The 18,656-nt window shown below is 35.9% G+C and overlaps 1 protein-coding gene across 8 annotated transcripts in view; it reads left to right on the plus strand.

The window, feature by feature from the left end:
* CDON (cell adhesion associated, oncogene regulated) overlaps positions 1-18,656 on the plus strand; it is a 91,616-nt gene that overhangs the window by 60,850 nt on the left and 12,110 nt on the right. For 6 of the 8 annotated variants that reach the window (XR_005654939.1, XR_005654938.1, XM_039872755.1 and 3 more), the window contains 4 exons: positions 4,266-4,388; positions 7,553-7,774; positions 9,761-10,041; positions 12,713-12,792. Coding sequence is in view for 6 of the 8 variants with exons in the window: in XM_039872755.1 (XP_039728689.1) it covers positions 4,266-4,388; positions 7,553-7,774; positions 9,761-10,041; positions 12,713-12,792 (706 nt within the window). In the remaining 2 variants the exon portion in view is untranslated. Of the gene's footprint in view, positions 1-4,265; positions 4,389-7,552; positions 7,775-9,760; positions 10,042-12,712; positions 12,793-15,317; positions 16,698-17,310; positions 18,187-18,656 lie in introns of those variants that run through there. The other 2 variants (XM_039872757.1, XM_039872758.1) reach the window with 2 other exon arrangements.

Genomic DNA, 18,656 nt, shown 5'->3' on the forward strand with positions numbered 1-18,656 from the left:
ATAGTAGCTTATATTTTGGTTATAAAAACAGTCATTTACAAAAGTATGGGGAGATATGATTTGTCAGTAGTTCATCTGAAAAAAATTTTTTGTTTTCTGTTTTGTTTAAATGAATAATGACCTGAGTATAAAAATCAACTGCAACTTCTCTATTTTAAAAAATAATGCCTCGATCAACAGTTCCACTGAGGTTTGTACTAGAATGATCACATCTTGAGCATGTTATCTACTTTTAGAGATGCTGAGAAATTGGAATATACGTAGAGAAAAAACAGCCCACGTGGTGAAGGGTGTTGAAACTGCCTTTCTACAGCATTTAAAATATCATTTGGAACTTTGCATATGCTCTGAAGGCCCCACATGATCTGACCGGCCCTGTGTATTCCTTATGTCATGTACCTTTTCCTTTCTCTGTGTCGTCTGTCACACATTGGCCTTTTTTCAGTTTCCTTGTGGGTGCCAAGATCTTTCTTGCCTCGGGACCTTGGCACATGACAATACCTGCTACCTACTGTGCTCATCTCCCAAGGCTTTATCTAGGTGCTCCACTTTGTTATGTGCTTAAATATTTGTTCATGAGATAACCTCCTTCCACTTACATGACATACCCTTGTTATAATTTCTAATTGTACCCTTTACATTTATTTCATAGAAATTTATCATAGTTTAGATGTGTGTGTGAATGTATGAAATAATTTGCTTCAAGATTGTCCTCCCACTAAGTGTTAACCTCCTGTGGGCAAAGGGCCATAATTCCCACTGCTGTATCTAGTCCATACAGTGGTGAGGTACTCAGTATTTATTGAATGAATGAATGAGTGAATGAATGAATGAAGTCCAAAAAGAACAATGGAATGTGTGGGGGTGATCAGGCTAAAAAAAAAGGTGATTAACAAGCAACATGACAGCTGTCTTCAGATATTAAGGACTTAAGTAGAAGATGCACTCAATCGGTCAGAGGAGGGACAGTTAAAAGGGAGTGGTCTAAAGGAAGAACCCTCTAACCTTGTATTTCTAACATAGGTTCTGTCACAAAATAATAAACTCACTAGTTTTGGAGGTGCTGTCAGTAATATCTTGGAAGGGATTATTGCTTTTGGAGGAAGGCTTCTTCCAAGGTCTTTTTTCACTCCAAGGTTCTGATCCTTTGAAATATTACTTTCCTAATGGACCATGTCAGAAAATTGCCCTGAGCCAAGGTTATTTTCATATGACTACTTGACATCAAATACTGGGTACAGTTTTTGTTATAAGTAGTCCTACAATAAAATTACTTTAAATATGCTATACACATCATTTTTTTTACATATCGTAGCATTCCTTTTAATGTTTATTCAATGGAATTACTTTTGTAATGTAATGACAAATTTATCATCTGTTTTAATACCTGGTGCATAGTAGGTGTTCAGTATATATTTGTTGAATGAAAGAATGATTGTTTCTCTTAACCTAGAAAAGTAGAAAAGAAATTAGTCCCTAAAATCCACTTTAAACAAAGAATTGGGGAAATGTGGAAAGATAATTGTTAATGGTAAAACCGTGAGGTCAAGATAGTCGCCATCTTGAGAGAAAAATGACTAGAAAAAGCAACAGGGGACCTTTGGGTGCCAATAATATTCTCTTTATTGATGTAGGTGTTGGACTATGTTCAGTTCGTGAACATTCAGTTAGCTGTACAGTTCTGGGCACTTTTTCCATATGCATATTTTACTCCTTAAAAAGGGTATTTAAAAAAAGAAAAGGAAAGAATCGTGACGGTTATACATTTTAGTCCTACCTAGGTCTTCATTTTAGTTTAGCTGGGTTAGGAGAGTGGGCTGTCAGCTTTTTATTTTTAAAATCTCTTGACAGAGGTTAAACATTTGTTATAAAACAGTTTTAAACAAGGCAAATGTAAATAAAATGACCATCCCTCTCTGTCTCTTCGTCTCTGTCTCTCTCCTTCTCTCTCTCGCTCTCCTCTCAACCCTTCCCAATTCTCTCTAGAAATATCTACTAGTAAACAATTTTAAAGTATATTCTCTAGTTAAATCTTTGAACTTTTATGAGCTTATGTGATGTGAATATTGAGTGCGGAACTGAGAAATTACTTTAAAGGAGCTTTTGTATCCAGTAGTAGAGTCTGCGAATGTGAGCTTTGCCTGATGGTTCACAGAGAACTTGTTTATAAACTTAATACACAGAGCAGTTAGATGTTTAAGTGGGCTTCACTGTGCTGTGTAATTTGCTTATTCCTTATTTTCAAGTTTATGCGTTTGAAATTCTTTTTGTGGCAGTTGGAAACTATTGGCCTGTTCTCCCAAACCAAGGAACAAAAGTATTTATGCTTCGTACGTAAAGCTGTCTTTAAAGTTTTAGATTACTTATTTATATTGACTCAAAATTTTTAAGCTTTTGAAAAAAAATGAAACTCTATTACATTGTTAAAGAATACAATAAGAGGACAATTATATTAAATTACCTTATTTCTAAATTAAGTTCTGCATTTAGGTAAACTGTAAATGTTTCTAGCATACCAATGCTTTTGTGCTGAATATTTTTACCTTGTAAAGTTGAATTTCAAATAAATCCAAGTAGTCAGTCATTTGATCTTAAAGTCTGTGCTTTGGCTTCTCATCTTTTCTAAGATATCCTCTGAGAAAAAAATTGCTAAGCAAAAAATATGCTTTGGTTAATTTTAAACTTAATAGTGCACCTAGTTGTCTTATTCATCAGTGATCAGTAAAAATTCTTTCTCTCTGCCAATATTTCCTGTAGTTTTAGCCATTGGAATAATTACAATCACAACGGACTATTAATCTAACAAGATATGTATTATTTTAACTATTTTCTTGTTAGTAACATATCAGAAGCTTAGTCTAATTCCATTTTCACTACTGCTATGAAAGGAAAACTTCAAAACTAGTGTAGTAATTATTCAAGAGAATGTTTATAGTTAGGTGAGTGTAGGGCTGGGCCAGAAAAGAGCTAAGGAAAGAGGGAAAAAATAGAAGTTTTTAGAAAGATGTTGGAATTTACGAATAGGTCTATTCTAGTCTTAACCAGATTTTGAGTCGTTTCTTTTAAGATTCTCTTTACATTTATAAATGGGCATAGATTTCCTTACTGACTAAGCCTTTCGAATCTCTTGATCCTAAAACAAGCAGGTTTCTATCTTATAAAAATCTTTATCTTATGAAATGTGGGTCTTTATGAATAAGGGATTTTGTATTGATGATCTGGAAAAGGGATTGTACTTCCAGATTAAAATATTTTTGTCTGCGTTGAATGAGGAAGGAACCTGGTCCTATCAGTCCAGATCTGAATTGTACGTGTGGTTCAGTTTTTTGTTGTTTTTTTTTCTGCCCCTTTAATTAATTCTTAAATCAGTTGGTGGTATAGTTGAGTTCCTAAGAAATAGTGGAAACAGTTCGAAGAGGTACTTTCTAAGAGAGATTAAAGGTGCTTGAACAGTTAATTAAGTCTGGCAGAAGTGTCTTGTTTATTAAAGTTTGTCACAGGTCCATGGAAGTAAAAATGGAGAGTGATTTATACTCAAGTGTTCAGTTTAGGAGTGTTTCTAAATGAAATGTTGGCTGTAGGCCATGGACGACAGACTCATTCTATTATGGATACTTGTGTGGTTTGGAGACCCTGACCCAAAAGAAAAGAAATAGTTGGAGCAGCAGCCAAGAGTTTTCTGTAGTGGATTTTGCTTTTTGATTATTCTCAACCATTTATTTAGGCATTTCATGTCATGTCAGTTCATGTCATGTTCATTACAACAGAATTGAGAGTTTTGCTAAGGCCTGTCTTGTAAATGGTCACTTGTTCTGGAAAAGGCACCATTTGCTGAGTATTGCTTCCTGGTGAGTAGACAGAAGAGATTGACTTACTGGGCTGACATAGAGAATCAAAAGACTTGAGGGGTTTTTTTTGTTTGTTTTTTTTTGTTTTTGCTTTTTTTTTAACCTATGCCTAAAATTAACATGTATTTTATGAAAGACCACTAATTATTTGTTACGAAACAAAGTATTACTACCAACACATAGTATAGCTTTAATTCAGTTTATCTCTTTTCTATATCTTTTTTTTCTTGTAATAGAATAACTCTTTATCTGTGGTGCATTATTAATATACTTATATTAAGTACATTTTTATTGAACAAACTGACTATATGGTAATGGATGCTGCTCCAACTTCATTTTGAAATTATCGAATAATTTTATTGACAGTATCATTTAGGTGTGTGGTATGTGAACCTTATGTTTTATTTTCCCCTCTAGGTTCAAAGCAGTGGCACATGATTGGGCATTTGCAGCCAGAAACCTCTTATGATATTAAAATGCAGTGCTTCAACGAAGGAGGAGAAAGCGAGTTTAGTAATGTGATGATCTGTGAAACTAAAGGTAGGAGAGGGGTGAGAATTTGTGCTTTTTCCCTGGACAGTACTAGATTCCAAACTCTGCATTATTCCTTCTGACGATTGACATATTTACCTGAGGAAATTTCTGCTTTGGACTGTTTTGTAGGTGCATACATTTAGACCATCCCAATGGAAAGTATAATATGTTGGCTAGAGTACTTGTCTAAAAAAATAGATTACATAAGCATCAATCATATTCATTAATTTCTGTGTCACTCCTGAGTAAGTCACTTCCCTTCTCTTTTTCTCCATCAAAAGAATAGAAAGATTTGCTGACTCATTTCTGAGATTGCTGTGAGAATTAGAACACGAAATAAAAAGTATAAGAATTTTAAGGACAAGTGCCACTTATGTTTAAAGTGGTTTCTTAAATGACAAATGTGTATAACACCAGTTGTTTAATTAAGTATAGTAGTTCAGAATTCGCAGTCACTGATTCTAAACTGAAGTTCTCAATTTTGCCTACATGCATAGATTAACTGGAATATTACCATCTTTAAAAACAGAAGATACCACATATGAATAATAGAAACCACTAATATGGATATTTACAAAGGAAAAGCACTCGTGTCCAGTCTCAGTTAATCTGACAGTAAAAGAGACTATGTTCCTTTTTAAGAACCAGGGAAAACTTCCTAGAGTCGTAGTAGATTCCCCCACCCCTCCTCTGCCTCACTGGACAGAAGTCAGTCATGTGCCCCCCAGCCCTTCCCTGGGATGAGCTGGTGGACCAGGATCTACTCCAGAGTTCTCTGGGCTTCAGTGGATACCTAAACAAAACCGGGGCTCTGCCTGCACGTGGGGAAAAAGCCTGTTGACTGGGCTATGCAGCCATTAGCATCTGCTGCAGGTGATTTTATTATCCCAGTTTAAAATGAGGAAACTGAGGCTCCAAAAGATTGGATTATAAAGCCAAGACTTCGTTCCATCTTTTTATTCTAAAACATTGGTCTTTCTGCAGCAGAATCCATATTAAATCAACATGTAAACATATCCATACATAGACCTTTAGACTGACCTTGAATATCATTCGATTAGCACATTTTTAAGTGCCTTTTTGTACTAGGCACTGTGATGTGTTAATGGGCATTTCTTATTCACCTCTAGAGTGCTGTGATCCTCAGAGCAAAATTAAATTACAATGAAATTTATTATCTCTGTCCCCAAGACATTAAAGAGTCTAGCTAGGTAAAACATAAAACATAGACAACGATGTAATAATCGTATTGTTTAAATAGTATTACAGTAGCACTATAATGAGGCATACTATTATAGACACAGCTATGGCACTATTATAGCTGAGTCTATAATAGTATGCCTCATTAATTGACCTTGCTAGGGAATAAAAGCTACCTATAGACTTTCAGATCAACGCAAAAAGAAAAAACTTCTTTAAAATGTTAACAGTTCGTGTCGAATGACCTTATAAAATGTATTACACAATTCCTAGCCTGTTTAAATAAAACATATTATATACAATTTCACCTTTAAAGAAATGACTTAAGGTTTTTGTGAACAATAATTGTCTTATCTTTAGTAATTCAGGAACTGTTTCAGGATTGACAGAAGGCCCACTGTTCCCACTGCCCTCAAAGATTATAGAGTGTCAGGGTTTTCTTTTAGTTCTTTCGTTTCTCGTTATGTTTTTCATGTTACCTTCTTTTCTTCCACACTCTGAGCTGTCTCTTCTTATTGATAACTAATGGGTCTGTCTCACTCACCCTCCATCATCGTAAAGGTTTTTAACTTTAGCCAGAGGTTGGCAACCAGATTATCAAGCTTGGTAGAATTATGACTAAATTAAGAGTAAATAAAGAGTGAATAAAGAGTGAATTAAGCCCGAAGGACTTCCCTGTGAGTTATCATGATCTTTAATGTATGACCTGTAACATCCATTATGCTTCAGAAACTTGTTTGTTTTCTTTAGAATTGGCAGGGATCTGAGAATTGTTTAATCCAACATACCACCTGAAGTAGAAATTTCCTTTAGAGCCTCTGCCAAGTATTCATCCAGCTTTCAGTGATAGAGAGCACTTTCTTTTGAAAGGTGGCCTCTACTTTAGAGATTCCAAGCTCTCTTCTGAGTAAAGTTGCTAGAAAATTGAATCCCAGTGTAATGTTTGTTGAAGTAGATTTTTTGAAAGACCACTTGCTCCTATGGGTTGTTAGGTGCTAAAACATGAAATATAGTATAGTAAGTAGTAATTATAACAAAATTGATTGAACGCTGCCATGTGCTGGGTTCTCTTCTAAGTGCTTTATGTGGACTAACTTGTTTACTCTTCATTACAACCTTGTGACGGAGCAGTTCTTCTTATCCCCATTTTCCACATACAACAACTGGTTCATAAGGTTAAAATCATACAACTGATGGTAAATGGTGAAGCAGGATAGAAACTTAGGCAGTCTACTGCCAGAGACTGGACTGTCAACCACTGTGCCCCATTGCGTTTCTATGACGTTTAAAGCATTAAGAGCATGTTGTTTGTAGACAGAAAAATGTGGGACTTGAGTCTCACCTGTTATTAGCTTTTGTTATCACTGTTATACCAACGAACGAGGTAAAAGTATGGCACTTACATGAGCTCCAAAAGTTTTTGGTTTGGGAATATTTAATATTTATGCACAAGGTTTTTGGTATTGTATATAATTGTTCTAATAGTCCAAAGTCATATCTTCTAAGATAAATCACATGGTAGAGGCATAAAATATATAATTCTGAGTCTTATTCAGCTCAAAGGATATCAGATAGAAGGAAGTTTTTGTCCCATCCATAAGTTGAAATACTTTTTTTTTTTAATGTTTTTAAATTAGTTTCAAGTATACAGTTGAAATACTTTTATTTCGACTCTTTGGGAGTCTTCAACTAGTACAATTGAGCAAATAATCATATAGCAGTTTGGGTTAGACCAAGTGCATATGTTTCTCTGATCTTATGTTTTCTCTAGGATTTGTGGACTAAAACTTTGGCATGTGAGATTTTGAAACTTTTGAGCCCTCTTTGTGACTCATTGGTGGTCAGATCATCTCAGTAACAAGTGTAAACAGACTGGCTTGCATTCCTAACCAGACCTCCTTCAGAGAGTAAACCATTTCATAGAGTCTGTATTCACTCTGACATCATGTTTTCCTTTATATTTGAACTAGTAAAACGTGTTCCTGGAGCTTCTGAGTATCCTGTCAAAGACTTGAGTACCCCTCCAAATTCTTCGGGAGGTGGTGGAAATGTTGGGCCTGCAGCCAGCCCTGCCAGAAGCAGTGATATGTTGTACCTGATAGTTGGCTGTGTGCTGGGTGTGATGGTTCTCATTCTCATGGTTTTCATTGCCATGTGCCTGTGGAAAAACCGGCAGCAGAATACTATACAGAGTAAGTCACTATCAATATTTCCTTCCCTTTTTTCGAAAAAGGTAGGTAGAAAAATATTGTCAGAATAAATATTGATTTCTAACACTTCTGCGTGTTAGTGTCATGGTATAAAACACATTAGCTACTCTTCATTCAGAGGAGATGACTTTAAAACGTGTTAGCCGTCAACCAAAGTAAGTGGAGCATCAGATTAAATTGCCCAGTAGAAATAAACAACAAAGCCAAAGCTAAGCTGGTCTCTAAGTAAATAGCTGACTCCGTGCTGGGAAACTCTGGCTCTGTCGGACCACCAAAGAGGATGAATCCTTTAGGCATGAGCTTTGCAGTTGCTGCAGAAACACCTTCGTAGTCTACAAATCTTGGCAGCAGGGAATAGGAAAGGCGTGTTGAGAAGGAACGTAGTGAGGACTTCTCTAAATGACTGTCCCTGAATGACACACATGAAAATAACATGGTCCTGTTTCGGTACCGAATGTGCCAAAACTGCTCGAGTGGTGTCCCCTCCCATGAAATGTATCTAGTGATAGGAGTGCTCAAACCGTCAGCGATGGCACTGTATTAAAACACAAAATTTAGAACTCTTTTTCCCTTTACTTTCCCCAGTTCTCTTCTCCCCATGTTCCTACCTCCCAGCTTGTTATAAAGTAGAATCATCAGAAAAAAAATAGTATCTTTCATTTTTGGCGAGAGGAAGATTTTTTCATTTTCCCTTTGGCCTCAGAATAAGAGAATGAAAGAAAAAGCAAAGAAGGACACCTGCAGTGACAGGCATTTCCAGCATCTATCAACCAGTCCCCACATATGGTTCCTTTATATTTAATAACTCGGGGCGGGGGAGGGGCGGGGAAGTGATTTATTTTTATTGACTTGGTGCCTTTCACAAGAGAGGTGGTGGTGGTGGTGCCAGGCTGCAAGGGTTAGAGATCATTTGATTGGGTCTTTTTCTAAATGTTTTTAGCATCATTGACTTCATAGTATGAGTGTGCCGAATCATTAAAAGTATTGATCTGGTTGCCAGAGCAGGATTAGTCTCGTGAAAGTCACTTTTTTGGTGACTTGGTAATATGTTTAAAAATGGAAATTTACAATAGTAACGTTCAGTCATTCATTCAAAAGGTACTCATTGACCATCTTCTGTGTGCCTGGCATTGCCATAGACAATGGAGACATAGGGTAAATAAAGTAAATGTGACCTCTACCCTCTCAGATTTTAGTTTCGTGGAGAAGATAAGCAAGTATACTGACAACATACCCGTGGGAGAAGTTCAGTAATAGGATAAGGGCACCTAATCCAGTCTTGGTGCTCTCTAATACAGTTGAAGAATTTATCCAAACTGACAACGAAGGGCTTTTTAAGGGATATTTTACTTTTTTCTAAATATATCTGGTAGGTGTACCTCTGGAAATTAGAATTTTGAGGCAGCTGCATAAGTGCTTTTAATATTGGGAAATGGGATCATTAGCCTTTTGCCTTTAATATTCTACAACTTCCAAATTGGCTTTGACAACCAAGGAACTCTATGAATAATCAGCAAATGTATACACAACTCCATTCTTTTCTTTAAAAATGTTATTTATTGCTATTTGAAATATCCTACCTGTAGTTAGCCGTTTGTTGTCTTATACAATTTCTTTCAGCACTTTGAAGTACATGGAAGTTTAAACACTTGGCGTTGCCAGTACTTTGATAGTTTCAGCTTGCACAATTTATTATTTTCTTTTGAGTAATTGCTCTTTGGTTAATTTCTCTTTACATTAACAGAGTCATAATTAACTCAGAGTTCCTAGCTACCACCACACGGAAAAGGAAATAACAACAATAACTTTATTAAAGCATATCTCACAAGTAGGTTTTAACTGAACACTTATGTTTTATTTTAGTGTATTTGTAGTTTCTTAGGGAGTTTATTTAAAAAAAAAAAAAAACTTCCTAAGGAAGAAGATTGCCCTTTTCAGTATCTTTTTGTTGTTGTTCTCTCTTAACAGAATATGACCCACCAGGATACCTCTACCAAGGTTCAGATATTAATGGGCAGATGGTGGAATACACCACTCTGCCTGGAACAAATCGGATAAATGGAAATGTTCATGGAAGCTTCATAAGCAATGGAGGTCTCAGCAATGGCTGCTCCCATCATCACCATAAGGTCCCTAATGGCGTCAGTGGAATCATGAATGGGAGCTTAAATGGAGGGCTTTACTCTGGGCACACAAGCTCTCTAACCAGGACACATGTGGATTTTGAACATCCTCATCATCTAGTGAATGTAAGAGACTCAATTATAAAGGAAAGTTCCCGCGGTGCTATGGTACAAGAACAGGGTGGGCGTACAAGGCTTTTTTCAATATGGAAACCTAACTGGTTCACTGGAATGGATTTAGTATGTATTCCTGACAACCCCTTGATCCAGAGGAATCTTTGTAAGCTTCCTATTGTCAGATAATAGTTCTATTCATCAGTATGGTTTATATTTTAAAATGATTTAGCACTGAAAGTGGAACACTGGTAGCAAACAGAAGAAGTTATTCTTGAGATGAAATGAAAATACCATTGGGTGGAGACTGGACCAAATACTTGAAATTCGATTCATTTAGAGCAAAGTCTGAAAACTCATGCCTAGGAGAGTCAGGCAGATCATGACGCTGAGTGAAGCAGGGTAGGAATGAGACAGCAGCCGTGGAGGCAATAGCAAACTGGAGAGCACATGTGCTGTCTTAAAGCAGCAGCAGTAATTCAATTTCTGTGGCTGGCCTGCAGGACCAAGGGCCCAGTGTGGTCAGATTTTCTGTTTTTTTTTAAAACATCTGTAAATATAGGTGAAATCACCAGATTTTTTTTAAAGGTCGCAAACCTATTCCAGTTTTCTAAATAATTAATCGTGTAGGCCATGCAGGACATGTCTTCAGGCTACCAGACTGACTTCTGACACATCGTGGGTTTCCTTTGTGTGTTTTTTCCCCAAATTTGGTGGTGGTGTTGCCTGTAAGATTTTTGCATTTGACAATATTAATATTTTTCATCACAAGGAGTGATAAACCTTTAAAACGACTTTAATTCAGGGATAACTAGCTGATACAGTTTAATTTTTGAAACGGGAACAGGATGGCTGGCATATTTTAGAGGTATACTGGTTAAAGAAGTTCCCTGCACCGAGAAGTCTGATTTATTACATGGCTTGGATATGCAGCTTCATTATTGTTTAACCAAACAGATCATTTGTTTAGTTGATCAAATTTAAGTTTTCGTCATTGTCCCGATTACAATTTGCCATAATTCCCAGTGTGTTAAAATTTTAAGAAGTTTAAACTTTTTTTCATCTTCAACTTTTAATAAAGATTTATTAAATATATCTGTAGAACAAAACTATAATATATATTTGTATCTTAAAGCTAGAAATCTAATATTAGGCTTTTGTGTGGCCTAGCTTTAATATATTGTAGAAAAAATATTTAATTTTCTTTATTGCATCTCATTACCAAAAGAGAAAATGATTTCATTATTTTGTGTGGAAAGACATGGCTTATATTCAGACTTTCTCAACTTTTTTTTGTCACCATTCCTAGTCTAAACTAACATTGTCCAAAAAACTGAAGGAGAGAGCATTAAAGTTTGAATAGCACATACTGTTTCCATAAGAAGAAAAAATAAGTCTGATGTTTGTTTTAGTATTTAAACACAGTACTTTGGTTTTTTGCACAATGAATTGCTTTTAAATAATAGTCACCCTATTAGGTGTACAATTTTAGAGGCTATCACCTGTGATTTTAACTCGTTATTTTTCTTTTTCTTTTGGGTAGGAGGAAATTGGGAAATTAAAAAATGATGGTCATCATAAAAATCATTAATTAACTTTAATATAGTTAGTGACTCAAATAAGTGTATATTACCCTGTAGATTTTAACTTCATTTTCTGAAGCTTTGAAGTTTATGCTCATGAGCTGAATATAGCCTAGGAATATTCTTTCCCTCAATGTTTTCTTAAAAATTCCTGTTGCTAGTTGGATCAAGAATGTTGAGAAAAATGTTCAGGACTTTGGGTTTGCTTAGATTCTGGCTATTGATGTGAGATGAATGGAAATGGAAAGTATTCTGGGAAAAACAATTGCCTGAACTCTTCCTAACCTTGAAGGCCTGCTCTGGGTCTGGGTGCAGAGTGACAGCCTCTCCCACCCTTATCAGATTCAGTTCTGTTTTTTATCTGAAAGCAGAATTTGGACTCTGACTAGAAAGCCAGTTCAATTTGTAACTGCAGTTTTGAAGAACTCTTGCCATTGTATATGTCAAGTGAACATTTTACAATGAGGTATGTGTTAATCTGGGCATTTTTCTTAATTGCTGGGCAGTTTCCGCCAAAAGCAACATCAAAATATTAATACTCCCCTCCAAGTCATTGCTGGCTGAGAATCTACTCCATCTGGAAAAATATAACATGTTTTAAAACTTAGTGTAGTCAAGTGAACAGACCTAATCGAAATAATTACAGGAAAGTGAAGATGGGTTTATCTTATGACATCATTCAGACAGATTTCCACCCTGTTTCTCCAACTGGCATTGCATAAAATTCTTCCATGACTGCTAGGAAAGTAAAAATGAATAAGAGGTTATAATGTATAGTATATTTTGGGCCCATTAGATTCGAAACATTGAAAGGAAGTGACTAAACTTCTCCATTGATTTGCCTCTTTCCAGTACAAAAATACATGGAAAAACATGGCAGTTAAGTTTTCAGAGTGCAGTTGTAATATTGTGCAAAACTCCTTTGTGAATATAGGTAGGTAATGATAAGCCTAGCAGAGCTTAAGGGGAGTTGGTTAAAATATACCATGTATCCACTTATTATTGGCATGGCTTTTATATTTGAGAATATTTGGTTACTGCTCTATGGCACCTTCAACACTTTCTTCTTTTCTTTTCCCCTGTACTTCCTACTTGACTAGGGTGGTGGGATGTACACAGCGGTACCTCAGACCGACCCAATGGAGTGCGTTACCTGTCGAAATTGTCGGAACAACAATAGGTATGTTGATATGCATTTGCATAGATTGTCGTGAATAAGGTGTATGACTCCTTTTATTTATTTCCCCTTCAGCAAAGGAGGTTCTTCAAATTTTACCTAAGATATAGATCTCAGAATATGGAACCTTAAGTTTCAGGCTGTTATTAATTTTTGTACCGGCTTTACAATTTTTATCTTTCTGTGCTTTGGTTTCCTTTAGCAGTGTTGACAGCATTAAAGACTTTGTTTCTGAGATATTATTAAAAGGTTTGATGTTTTTAAAATCTTTTAGAGTTATTCTCTGTATACAGACTTTATCTTTTTTCACCTGTTATTTTCTGCTCTGTTATGGGACGTTTTTTACTGTGCATTATGAATGAGTTTGAATGTTAGGGGAAAAACCCTGTGTGTATAGTAATGTTTTTTCATAGTTAGATTACTGAACTTTTATTTCCAGATTATTCAGTGTTTTTTTGAAAATTCTTAAAACCTTAAGATAATTAAGTAGCGAAATCTTGCTTTCTTTTAATTTTATGACTTAAAGAAAAATTAAAAGTAATATATATCACAATATTTCAAACGAGATAGAAATACGTAGAGTAACATGTACATTTAAATTTTGACAAAATATTTGGAACATTTTCACGCTGCCTCTTAAATTTCAAAGGATTATCAATTTTTTTTCTAGTATTAAAGTTGTGTCTGTCAAAAATCTTAGTTCTTTATTTTACATAATGATAGTATTGGTTTACATGGTCTCAAAAGTACTTCCAAGCTCAAAAACTCTACAATTTAAAATTTATCTCATAGGTAGAACATAAAATAACTGAAGTATGGACTATAGTTTGGATATTTCATTATTGAAAATGGATTTTGACCTGTTTGTTTTTAAATGAATTATAAGGTTAAGTGTTATGTTTGAGAATTACCAAAACGAGAAGTTGAAGAAGGATCCAGTCAATCATAGAATTAAAAGTACATTGTTTCAGCGTCTGTTTTCAGCATGAGAGTTACAGAACAAAAGCAGTAAAAACTTCCTGGAGATTTTTCTTTATCATTTACTTAATTCATCTTAGGGTTTCTATATTGGTCAGAACCATCTTTCTATTTCATGTACTAAGATTTACTTGTTATGTTTTTTAATTCTTTGATGCCCCTAGCTAAATGTTAAGATGTTCATGATATTGAAGCCACATTTTTGTCCTCAGTTGTCATAGGTTTTGTCACAATTTGTTAGGAACATGGTAAAGAACTAGTAAAGGTGTTTCGTACACCTCGTAAGTAATCAGATGGATTTAATTAAAACAAACGACGTTGCCAAATACGTAACGTGTTTTCCTTTATGGTTCTTCTTGTGGTCATCGGCAGATCTTGATTCAACATAGATGTTAGAGTGATGTTATGAGAATAAGTAGATGTAGGCTTTGCTACTGCTTAAGTCTGTGATCTTGGGAAAGTTACATAATCTATCCGAGGCTATTTCTTTTTCTGGAAAATGGAACATTTTCCTAAGTAATGTAAAATTGCCTGCAACATACTCTGATTATGGATTTTGGTAATTTGCTGCTAATCATGTCTTTATGATGAGGTGTCATCCTAGTACCAACAATACATCCCATTTCCTTAAAAGAATTTAAATGGCCTCTACAATCTTGCATTAATGGCCATTGTATGTGTATGTGAGTGTGTTTGTATAGTGTGTGGAGTTTTGAATTTTTTTTCCTTTCAGAGATTGGTCAATTATATTTCTATTAATTTTCAAGTTAATGGCTTCTTGCATTTCATGTTTGGGGGTTTTACTTTCACCTGGGAATAGGGTGAATTCTCTTCAGCCTGAGAAAATCAGTTTGTGTTACTCCCTGGCTTAAATCTTCTTCCTGCGTAAGGGTGTACCTGTTTAGGGTACATCTGCTTGTCTGCATTGCCTCCAAGGTTAGCCAGTGCCTCACCTGGCTCCCAAGAGACATTCTGTGATTTAACACGTAATAACTGGCCAGATAACTATCAATAAATATCTACCTTCAACTCTGGAAAATCGGAATCATTAAATTCAAAGCTTCTAACTCTTTTTTGAAATCGAAACAGGTATCTCCTCTCAAGATCCCCCAAAATGGGAAAAATATGCTCAATTTTAATCAATTTACACTTTTAGAATATCAGTATCATTACTAAGAATAAATTTGCATTTTCTAATGACAACCAAAACAGCACATACACAAAAAGAGGCTATTAAGTCAATTAAGTTAGATAAGGGCTGTCAAGTGGGCATTTTAGAGTTTTTGGCTATTCAATCAAAAACAAAAGTAAAAACAAAAACAAAACGCAATACATTTATTGAGCACTCGCTGGACACTGGAACAGGTTCTGAGGTGTTTCCAGGCAGAAGGAATTGCAAGTCGTGGACGTAGGAAGGTTAATGTTTGCATATCCTTACAGAGTCAAGTTCAGTGGTTATCAAACTTGAGCTGCACTAGAACCACTTGGAGTGCTCGTAAAAACACAAATTAGGAGGCTTTAGTTTTAGAGTTTCTGATTTAGTCGATCTGGGGCGGAGCCTGAAGATTTGCATTTCTAATGTGGTCCCAGTGGTGCTGCTGCTGGTGATCCTGGGACCTGGCTTTGAGAACCACTGGAATAATTTGGCTGCTGAAGTGCAAGTAGTATAACAGGATCTAAAACTGGAAGACTGGCTGAGTTTATATCGTGTGTAACCCTAAATGTCAGAGTTTAAGAGTTGATTTAATAAACATTTACTGACTTCCTACCAAGTACTACACAGAGCCCAGTCTGATAGTGATTCATAGACAGAGCTTGAAATCTAGAGCTTGAAATCAGTTTGAAGAAGCATATTGAATCTTGTAGTTTTAAATTTAAGGAATGGAAAGAATCCCTCTTGTTTCTGTAATATAAAGTACAGGAGAGACCTGAGAATTTTATATTAAAGGGGGGATATGGGTTAAATGGGCTAGTAGCATCATAACTCTTTTGAAGGCTTTTGAAAAGAGGAGTGCTCTATTCAGAGACGTGTTTAATCTTGATTAATGTTAACGGTACATGGGTAAGGGGAGACTAGTATTTCTATAATGAAGGTCTCAGCCTGCATGTAAAGAGTTGAGGTAAAAAGGAAGAGATAAGTGATTCTAGAGCTGGAATCTTTAGGACTTGGCCATTGACTAATAGGGATCTGAGAAAAAAGGAAAGTTCTAAATGAACAGAAAGTTTCTAACATAGATGACCTGGTATAATTACCATGGTACCAGCCATAGAAATAAGAAACTTAATACAATGATATATTGAGGAAAGGTGATGAATTTGGTTTGGGACATTTAGAATTTCAAGTGCCAGTTGGATACCTAAGTCAAGGAGACAGATAGAAATGCTGGTCTGGGGTTCAGGGGGCTAGATTGGGACTATGGTGTATATTTAGGAATCATTTGTATCAAAGTGATGAAACTTAAAAATGTTTGGGATCACCAAGGGAAATAATAGCCATGGCTAATTATTTTTGTATATTTAATTTTTTAAAGCATTTATTTGCTTTATCACTTAAGTATTTAAAATGATTAGATGTTTTCATAAGGTGTCCTATCTTTTATTATTTTTTGCTTACTGGCTTGATATATATCTTCAGCGAGGTAAAGAAAAGGGTGTAAAAAAATGAGAGTGCAAAGGAAGAAGAAGATTCATTGATTCATTGATTCATTCAACAAACATTTGTTGAAGGTCTGTAGTGAGCCAAGGACCAGACTAGGTCCTGGGGATATAGTAGGGAGCAAATCAGGCATTGTCCCTGCTTCACTGGACTTATTGTTTGATGGGGAGACATATCTTTTGTTTAAAAAAAAAAAAAGACATCAGTAAATCATAAAATATATAATTAAAACTGGATGCTTTAAAGAAAAAGTAAAGACTGTCATAGAAAGGAAGGACTTCCCTAAGCAAGTGGCATTTTGCTCAGAAGCTCTGAAGAATTTGTAAAACTAGGTAAAAGAGAAGAGGATAGATTTAAAGCTTTCCAGGCAAAGGTAAAATACCACTTATGCAAAATCTCTGAAGCAGAATGCTGGAATCCTCACAGAACTTAAGGAAGGCTAATGTGGTAGGAGGAACCTAGTAAGTGAAGGGATCAGGGGTAAAAGTAAAATTAGATCCTACAGAACCATGGTGAGTCAGGGAGAGGTTTTAAGTAGGACAACATTGTGATAAAATACTCTGGGTAGAATTGGGAGAAAAAATCGGATGGGGCAAAGGAGGATACAGGGCAACAGTTAGATGGCTATTATTAGCAGTAGTCCAGATGAGAAATAGTGCACTAGGATAGTTGCAGTAGATATGGAGAGAAGTAGATGGGTTTGGGAGATTTCGGAGGTGCAAGAAAAAAGAAAAAGAGGAGGAAGCTGTCAAGGATAGTGAACAGACATGGTGCAGTTACTGAGCTAGGAAACCCTGCAGGAGTAAGAGACCATCCACCCCTTCGTATACCTTTGGGGGTCATCCTTTTAGACCCTGTGGTGTCTCATCAAACACACCTTTCCCCAGGATAGCTCTACTGGTCCACAGATGTCTAAGAACTGGAGAAGTCTTGCTAAGGGCCTTTTCCATGTGGAATCTCGCCCGCCCTGTGTCCTGCACCTCCATGTTCTTTTTACTCTGCCTCCTTAGGTTTAAACTTAAATGCATGTCTTGGAGTGGGCTTTTAAGAAACAAGTCACTGCCAATTTTAGACCCCTTTATCATCCTTCCATTTTGGTAATAAACTATCTGGAAAGAAAACTTGTCCTTTATTGTCTAAACCGGAGTATTGATGTAAAAATCTGAGAACAGATAAGAGGGGAATGTGCACTGTATCGATCTGTGGTGTTTTATTTGATTCCAGGGCTTTTGTGGCATGCTATAAATGACTGCCTCACTGTATTCAGTTAATTTGAACTCTTTGGGTTTTAAGAGTAATATTTAATAGCTTACTAGGAACAGCTAGAAAGAAGCAGCTTTTCAGGGATTCAGTCCCCCATACTAAAGACTTTAATGGGGGAAATCCTTGTGCAATTTGGGCATTTCAAGAGTTAAACATTTCATTCGAATAAATCAAAAGCTTTCTACCCTTCTCCTTCTCTCCTCTCTTCAATTCAAATGACAAAAGTGTAGTTCTGGATATATAATTACATACGGCTTGTTAGTTCCTTGGCTAGTTTGATAGGAAGGGATTGACATTAAATCTAGTCTGTTTACCATCAGTCTCGATAATTTGTAAAGGAGTAGAGATGACACTGATGGAATTCACAGATGAACAAACCGAGGTCCCATCAGGAAGGAACGAGAAATTAACTTTAAGCATCCTAGAGAGATTAGAAATGGGCAGGAAGTAGCCAAGTAAAAATCAACTTGGGAACAGTATATAATCCATCTGGGAAAAAATATATAAGCTATATATGGCTGATAGTCAAGAGGAGAAATAAACTATTGGGAATAATACTTTAGAGAAAACAGCTATTACAAATGATCTCCAAGGTTTTGCATAATGATGACCTTAAAGTCTGTGTTTTGTCGGGTTTGAAGATGCACTTTTACCAAAGTGAACCTTCCACTGATGTCAGATATACTTGACTAAAAACAGTGTTTAAAGATGAATATGAAAATATTTCATGATAGTACTTCTTTCAGGCCTAGGGTTTGATCTCCCCAGTTGGTTTGTTGCATGTGAAAACAGCTCCTGTCTAGTATATCAGAACTCTTTCCTCCAGCATCTAATTTGTTATGATTCACTCCCTGTCCTGTTCCTGACCACTTAGCTGTTTCAGAACCAGCCTTAAAACCAAAGTAAGAAAACACACAAAATCCAAGATTTGGTTTCTCCTCTATCTCTGGCAATTTATAGAATTCTCCAC

This window comes from Pteropus medius, unplaced genomic scaffold (assembly GCF_902729225.1).
Source record: "Pteropus medius unplaced genomic scaffold, Ma_sr-lr_union100, whole genome shotgun sequence".
Classification (NCBI taxonomy): Eukaryota; Metazoa; Chordata; class Mammalia; order Chiroptera; family Pteropodidae; genus Pteropus; species Pteropus medius.